The sequence below is a fragment of the Poromitra crassiceps genome, assembly GCF_964638095.1.
Source record: "Poromitra crassiceps genome assembly, chromosome: 19".
Classification (NCBI taxonomy): Eukaryota; Metazoa; Chordata; class Actinopteri; order Beryciformes; family Melamphaidae; genus Poromitra; species Poromitra crassiceps.
In genome coordinates this window covers 27,645,009-27,653,661 of record NC_139646.1, presented here as the reverse complement: position 1 = coordinate 27,653,661, position 8,653 = coordinate 27,645,009, and the positions used below count along the sequence as shown (strand labels likewise).

Genomic DNA, 8,653 nt, shown 5'->3' with positions numbered 1-8,653 from the left:
TCTGCCTCCTCTAGGGGGGAGGGTCTGTGCTCACCATGTGGTGACGTCTGCCTCCTCTCTTGACACAATAATGCCTTTTTGGGTTACAAGAAATGGGATCAACATTTCTCAGCAGCAGTGTTTTTGTTCTGTGATGCACAAGGCTAAAGGTGTGTGTTCACGCCTCCCATTCATTGTGTGTTGGAGACAGCCGCGCAATGCATTGTGGGGGCAAGCGGGGAGTTCCGTGAGCCGGAGGCGGGGCCCCGCGTCTTGCATAAAGTATGGAGCTCTATACTTTGTGCAAATAAGGTCCGTCCCCTGCGCCTCCCCGCCTCCCCTGTTGTATTAGCAAACACTGCAACAGGAAACCGTCTATTCTTTATTGTTATTCTAGTCTAGGATGTAGCCTATAGCTTCTAGTAAAATCATTTCTGTGGTCATTCTAATTCTAGACGATACACATTGGACTTCACTCATTCCTTGTTGTGTGTGTCATTTGTTAAAGTTCTGTCTGTCCCCTGCAGTGTCCAACTACAACTTTAAAGTTCTGTCTGTCCCCCGCAGTGTCCAACTACAACTTTGACAAGTCCAAGCAGTGCATCGGCGCCATGACAATCGAAATTGACTTCCTGCAGAAGAAGAGCACCGACACCTCCCCCTACGACTCAGACAAGATGGCCGCCGAGTTCATCCAGCAGTTCAACAACCAGTCCTTCTCTATCACCCAGCAGGTAAATGCAATCACGCCATATAATAGACCGTATAGAAATATGGACATGACCGTGACGTCAGCCATTGGTTTGTGGACTCCTGTTTTGAAGCCTCCAGTTTGACATTTTGCCCGGCGCCATCTTGGTTATTTGCAGCCAGAAGCAGCTGGCGTGAGACCAGGGCTTTCCAAGAAGTGCCGCATGCTATTGGTCTATGATTGGCGAGCTGTACATTCACTGGACAGGTGACCTGTCAATCACACCCAAAGCATAGTCTGCTTTATCGTCTATTTGACTCGAAATGGGACCGTAATCAAATGAACATTATGCTGCATTGAAGAAGACTTGAAACTAACGATTGAGACCATAAACCCTGGGCTAAATGGGCTTTTCCCCATTGACTTCCATACAATTGGACTTCTTTTTTGCAGCCAGTGGAGTCGCCCCTTGCTGGCCATTAGAAAGAATGTAGGTTTAAGGCACTTCCGCATTGGCTTCATTTTTCTGAACTGGAGGTTGCCACACACAAATACATAAACGCAAGACACACATACATTTGTTGTTTGTTGTTGCTCAGGTTTTCATCATCCTCTCATTTCTCTCCCCATCTCCCTCTCTCTCTCTCTCTCTCTCTCTCTCTCCCTCTCTCTCTCCCTCTCCCTCTCTCTCTCTCTCTCCCTCCCTCTCTCTCCTTCTCTCTCCCTCCCTCTCTCTCCCTCTCTCTCTCTCCCTCTCCCTCCCTCTCTCTCTATCTCCCTCTCTCTCCCTCTCTCTCTCTCCCTCTCAGATGATCTTCCGTTTCTGCGACAAGCTGTTTGGCCTGGTGATCAAGGATATAGAGGCCATGGATGCCAGCATCCTTACAGGAGAACCAGCCTCTGGAAAGAAACAGAAGGTAGCTGAGACAGCATTGACCCCTGGAATCAGTCTGACCCCGCCCACAGCACTCTCTCTACATTAGATTGACCCCTGGAATCAGTCTGACCCCGCCCACAGCACTCTCTCTACATTAGATTGACCCCTGGAAGCAGCAAGGCCACAAGTTCAAAATTGCATTTTTCACATTAGCCATTTGTTGGCATCATAGGGCATTTGTAGGGCTGGGTATCAAGAACAGATATTATTTTTTCATTTATTCCAAATTGCCTAATTCACCAGAATCGATAAGCGACGGCATTAACAATACCTCTTATGGGCCATTAAAGACCCCCTCCACTCAGCTCTCCCACCTGTAGAACCATTGGTGTTGTATGAAAACATTCTAATATCTATCTTGTCTAGTCGCATGTCATCTGATTCTGCACCAAAGAGCTCACATCAGGGATGGGCAATTTTGATGATAGAGCGGGCCACACAAAAAATGTCCTCGCTACCAGAGAGCCAGATTGTGACCGTGCACTTCCACCAGTAGCCTACTGTAACACACACTGTAACTGTAACATCACCTATTGTAACCCCATCACTCCCAATTATAGTTACTAATTTGATGAAAAGGACAAAATATATACGGTACTGACAATCAAAGTTTATTTTTGTCATAACATTTTTTTCCCAATACTTTATTTTCTTTTTGTTTAACAATACACAAACAGGACAGACGGACAGGCTCAGAAACACAGGAAAAGAAAAGAGAAGGAAAAAAACAATAAATACATATATATTGGACATTCAATATTACAACATGGTGCTACTAGCCACATTTGGGGCCTACTAGCCACATTTGGGGCCTACTGGCCACATTTGGGGCTCTATCGTGGTAAAAGCGCTAATTTATCGTTTGTGCCCGGGCGCAGCGCAAATTAATGGGTCTTCCCAAGTCATCTGCTATTCTCCGTGCCCTGCAAAATTTGCCAAAAAACAAACATGTGAAGGGTTTGCTTATCCCTGTTATTGTATGCGAGCTGTGGTGTTTCCATGCACCAACTCATAAAAACAGTATATGTGAATATGAATGTGGATGTAGAAAACAGTGGGTTTCTCTCTGTGTTGTCTCGCTCGGGCAGATCGACGTCGGGCTGATGGTTGGCAACAGCCAGGTGATCTTCGAGAAGGCAGAGAGCTCCTCCCTCACACTCGTTGGTACGTTCCTTACTTCAACACACACCACGTTTCACCACCTCACCTCACCTGTTCCTTACTTCAACGCACACCACGTTTCACCACCTCACCTCATAGTGTTCCTTACTTCAACACACACCACATTTCACCACCTCACCTCATAGTGGGAATTGTCACATTCCTCCGTCACATTAATGAATGTGGACAATGTAAAGGTCACATTTTGTTGTGTGATTTTGAAAATCTAACGCACAGAAAGTGGGGGTGGAAAAAGTCACGGAGGGACATTTTGAAAGCTGCGGTATTTAAATGCTAAAATTCTATATAAAAGTCAGTCGAAGGCTGACATTGGCTTTCGAGGAAATTTTATACCTTTAATTCAACAATCAATACCCTGCCTTTACCTACTGTATATTCTCCCATCTTTGTTTTCTTACTGTGGATTCTAGCGTTCACCATGTTTTGTTTTGTTTGTTTGTTTGGTTTTGCCAGCCCTTTTCAAAATCTAACATTTCTGCAGGATCTATTCCCTCCACTAGATGGCAGTAAAATGTCACTTTGGTAGAGTTTAAATTCAGCCCAATACAAAACCCTGTCCATAGTACACTCTCCTTTATTCTACATTACAGTAATCTCTTTCACACACATTATGAATCGTCGTCTTGCTTACTCTGTCTGTTAAGACAAAGACCAAGAAGGCAAACTAGAATTATTTTTTTTATTTTTCAAATACTAATTCTGTCTTGACTTTACACATCAAATGTCCTCTTCCTATCTTGAAATATTATTGTATTAGTATTTCTTTAGTATTATCTGTATCAGTATTTTCTTACCATATCCTCATACACATCAGTTTGATACTACTACTGAGCAGAGCTGGGGACTTGAGACTTGGTGACTGGGATGACTTGCGACTTGACTTGACAAAAAATAAATTACTTCAGGCTTGACTTGGACTTGGAAGCTAGACTCTGGACTTGACTTGACTTGAGTTGTGATGACTTGGATGACTTGTTTGTGTCCATCAGATTAAATATAAAATATTAAGATGTTCAACCTTGTTAAGTGTCTGTGTAAAGTTATCCGGTATGCGAGTGTAAGTTGGAAATGACATTCTCCTGATTGGATGACTCATGCTCCTCCTTATGGCATTGTCATGATTGGCTGTCAGTCTCGCTCCTCTCACTGGATGGTTTTGATTTTACAAGGAGAGAAGGCACTTACGTTAGTACTTAGTATAAAGCTATTTGACTTTTGTTTGATTATATTTATTTAACTGAATATCAATAATTATAATACAAACTCAATCATCCTTGTCATACTTTTTGAACAGGTTAGAATTGGCCAATAATATCACTTGTCTTTTTTCTTTATAAAGGAAGGTAAGACTGCAGTACTGTATATTGGGCATAAAAAAGTGACTTGACATAACCTGTGACTTGACTTGACCTGTCTTGACTTGCCCAAAACAAAATGACTTTGGACTTGACTTGCCCTAAGGACTCCACTTGACATAACCTGTGACTTGACTTGACTTGACTTGCCCAAAACAAAATGACTTGGGACTTGACTTGACTTGCCTTAACTAAGGACTCCACTTGACATAACCTGTGACTTGACTTGACTTGTCTTGACTTGCCCAAAACAAAATGACTTTGGACTTGACTTGCCTTAACTAAGGACTCCACTTGACATAACCTGTGACTTGACTTGACTTGTCTTGACTTGCCCAAAACAAAATGACTTTGGACTTGACTTGCCTTAACTAAGGACTCGACTTGACATAACCTGTGACTTGTCTTGACTTGACTTGACTTGCCCAAAACAAAATGACTTGGGACTTGACTTGACTTGCCTTAACTAAGGACTCCACTTGACATAACCTGTGACTTGACTTGACTTGTCTTGACTTGCCCAAAACAAAATGACTTTGGACTTGACTTGCCTTAACTAAGGACTCCACTTGACATAACCTGTGACTTGACTTGACTTGTCTTGACTTGCCCAAAACAAAATGACTTTGGACTTGACTTGCCTTAACTAAGGACTCCACTTGACATAACCTGTGACTTGACTTAACTTGCCCAAAAGAAAATGACTTGGGACTTGACTTGCCTTAACTAAGGACTCGACTTGTCTTTTTTGATGAGAATTGCTGACTAAGCAGTCCTCTATTCACTTTATAGGTAAGGCCAAGACCAAGGAGCAACGGCAGACAATCATCAACCCAGACTGGAACTTTGAGAAGATGGGGATCGGTGGTCTGGACAAGGAGTTATCTGACATTTTCTGCGGAGCCCTCGCTTCCCGAGTCTTCCCTCCTGACATTGTGGAACAGATGGGTGAGAAACCATGGCTGTAACTATGATTATTTTCATTAACGGTTAATCTGCCGGTTATGTTCTCGATGAATTAGTCGTTTGGTCTATAAAATGTCAGAGAATGGTGAAAAATGGCGATCAGTCCAAGATGACGTCCTCGAATCTCTTGTCTTGTCCACAACCCATAGATAATCAGTTTACTCATACAGTAGTTTAAAAAAATCAATCAATCACATTTTAGAAGCTGGAATCAGATAAAACATTTTTTTACTCAAAACGATTAATTGATTATGAAAATAGTTGTGGAATCATTGCAGCTCACCATGATGGAGTGAAGTTTTTTCTTTTTTTTTCTTGAGGCATTTCGCCTTTATTTTATATAGGACAGTAGGCAGACAGGAAAGGTGGGGAGAGAGAGAGGGGATGACATGCGGCAAAGGAACACAGGTCAGATTGGAACCCGGGTCAGCCGCACGAAGGGCCGAGCCTTCATGTTATGCGTGCTACCAGAGCCTCTTCTAAACATGAAGTCTGGATCATGTCCGGCTAGCCAGAGCAGGATATGCTCCGATTTTACCTTTCTAGACATGAGGAGTCTGTGTTTAGAAGCAGCTGGAAATGGTCCGTATTCTCTCTGCCAGTGGGCGGGGGGAGGGGTGCGGTAGCGTGTATCGATAACAAGAAATGTGATATGGAAACAGCTTTAGCGAATCTGTAACCAAACTCCATTCAAAAACATGCCGTTTTAACGGATGATCCATTCCGACCATTCAGGCAATAACGAGGGGTGGCAATGTGCCAAAAATGAGCGCTTGCCTTTGTTACATAAAGCCGCCCAGTCAAAATAGTGGTCGCACCGTCGTCAATCACTGTGGGTGATTTATTTTACAAGTGGCATTCAAGTCATATCTGACTAGTTTTCAATGTATTTCTCCCCACAAAAGTTAGGCTAGGCCTATGTCTCGATATAGGCTGTCAGTCAGTCAGCTCCTCTCATCGACATAACCAAATAGGCTCCTCTAGCTTGGTAACAACACTGGTTGGCTGCCTCACAATACTTGGCTGCATCCAACCCGAGACAACTTTTCAGACTCTCCTGGAGACAATCTTTCTCAGAAGAGACTAACGTTAGCGACAAATCTGGAGACTTTTTCTGACATGGGATTAACATTACCAGCAAGCAGCGCAGCAGTAAGCAGGCAATGCTGATAACTGGGTAAGTCCCGCTAGCATCGATGCTAATTTAGCAAACTACAGCACGCAGCTGAAGCACATGGCTAATTATTAATATGGATGTTAAAGTCCATATTAATTAGCCATGTGCTTGCGCGATGACATCAGTGTATTGGCGATGTCAAAGAGTGGCGATTGACGATCTGACTGAGGTCAAGATCGCGCAACTCTAGTAGTAGGCTATCACATCTCCTTGTTGCATTTTTAAACTGGCAGATAGGGGAGAAAGAAACTATTCAACTTTTATTTGTTTACTCACCTAATTTGGCTCTCTTCCAAATAATCCAGCCACGTAACTAATGCTACGTCCATTCATGAAAATAATGATCACTGGGAATTAATGGTTTGTAAAGTGCCACCACCCGCCCACTCAGACATAACAGCTACATGATCCGGAGCATGAGCTGCCAGTGTTAAACAACAGCCGCTTTTCCAATAATGCGGATCCTATACTAGGGGTTGAGATGGTCATGATCCGCACTCGCGGGAGTGCGCATAAGCATATATACGATATAAACGCAGGCATTAATAATCACTTCGGGAGGCTTGCTCCATCAGAATCAGAATCAGAATCACTTTTATTGCCACAGTATGCAAGTTACATACGAGGAATTTGTCTTAGTGTCTGTATGCAGCGTAGCGGTTACATCAATATACAGGGATAAGAAGTAGGAAGATAACTAACGGCAATTGCAAGGTTGCAAGTGCAATCAAATCGAATCAAATCGAGTCAATATATACAATATGTAGATGAGTGTTGAAGTGTTCTGTGGATGATAAATATGAATTTACCTTGGATTTACATGAGATTTACAGACTGAGTTAAATATACGTTAAATAGGCATATCATAAAACATCATTCCACACAATACCAACAACAGGTAATGAATAATATAACATAAGAACATGTTCAGGACTCGACATGACATATTTAACCGACGCGTCGGGGGCTGTCAGGTGAGAGGACAGGAGGATCATTAATTAGCGTAAATGAACCGGCTATTATTAGCGCTGACCGGTGGTACGGGATAATAATGTTGGGAGCGTTTGCCATACTGAATTGACACCCATGCTTCTTTCTTTCTTTCTTTCTTTCTTTGTACTTCTGCTATTGTTTTATTGGAGAGGAATTTATTTCAAGCTATATTTTCTATGGAGGAAAGATGAAAAATTACGCATAAAAGATGCAGAAGAATTGACAGTTAGAAGGTTGCAACTAGTTTTCTTTAAAAAACAAATTTTAAGTCTCAGGTTATAAACATCTCTTTCCCTGCAAACAAAATGTGTCTATAATGTAACTGAATATTAGTTGATGACATCACCTAACCTACCTTGAAATTGTGCTGTACATTCTGTGGTACAAAAATGTAATATAACAAGAATACAATCTGCTTTGCCAACATAATGGACTCCTGAGCACTACGATCTCAACCCCCCCCCCTCTCTCCTCTCTTACACACATACACATCAATAATAATCAATAATAATAATAATATACTTTTGATTGCTTTTATCTCTAGAAATGATTTAGAAATACATTTTGATCCCGTCTCTTCTCCCCCAGGCTTTGAACACATAACAATACCTTTAAAAAAAAAAATGGTTGCCCTCCTTAACGTACAATCTTCCCTTCTCTTTCATCTCTCTTGCCATTTTCTTGTCTTTGCTCTCCTCTATCTTGCCTTGTTCCTGTCCTCCTCTCGTTCCTCTCTGGCAGGCTGTGAGCACGTGAAGGGCATCTTGCTGTTCGGGCCCCCGGGCTGCGGTAAGACTCTGATGGCCCGGCAGATCGGTAAGATGCTGAACGCCAAGATCGTCGACGGCCGTGAGATCCTCGACAAGTACGTGGGCGAGTCTGAGGCCAATATCAGGAAGCTGTTGGTAAGAGACTCACCTTATCTCTTCTTTCGTTCCTTTGACATTTCTCTCTCTCACCCCCCACCTCACTCAGCACGTTTAAAAGCCCTCCGTCACCCCAATTCAAAGCACAATTATAGATATATATTTTTTACAGGCATTTCACCGCGAGCCCCAGTTAATTTCCCAGCCTGGAACGCAGCACAATAACAGTTGATGTGAAAGCTGGACTAATGCACACAGCAGCCAGACACACTGAGCGCTAAGCTCTGTCCTGTCCTTCTCCTCCCTCCAGCTGGGAGCCAACAGCGGCCTCCACATCATCATCTTTGATCAGTTGGACGACATCTGCATGGGCGTGCACGACACCGTGGTCAACCAGCTCCTGTCCAAGATCGACGGAGTGGAGCAGCTCAACAACATCCTGGTGATTGGTGAGTGGCAGTAGAGTGAGTGTTTTCATCAGTCGGGGATGTGGGACCCTGTCCTCAC

General features: G+C 43.1%; 1 protein-coding gene across 1 annotated transcript in view; it reads left to right on the top strand.

The window, feature by feature from the left end:
* Positions 1 to 8,653, top strand: part of LOC310794010 (vesicle-fusing ATPase-like) — a gene marked incomplete at its 5' end in the record, with an annotated part of 28,750 nt that overhangs the window by 3,505 nt on the left and 16,592 nt on the right. Inside the window, 6 exons of the mRNA XM_083655879.1 lie at positions 547 to 713; positions 1,480 to 1,587; positions 2,696 to 2,771; positions 4,937 to 5,092; positions 8,022 to 8,185; positions 8,457 to 8,595. Of these exons, the coding sequence (XP_083512005.1) occupies positions 547 to 713; positions 1,480 to 1,587; positions 2,696 to 2,771; positions 4,937 to 5,092; positions 8,022 to 8,185; positions 8,457 to 8,595 (810 nt within the window). The remainder of the gene's footprint in view (positions 1 to 546; positions 714 to 1,479; positions 1,588 to 2,695; positions 2,772 to 4,936; positions 5,093 to 8,021; positions 8,186 to 8,456; positions 8,596 to 8,653) is intronic.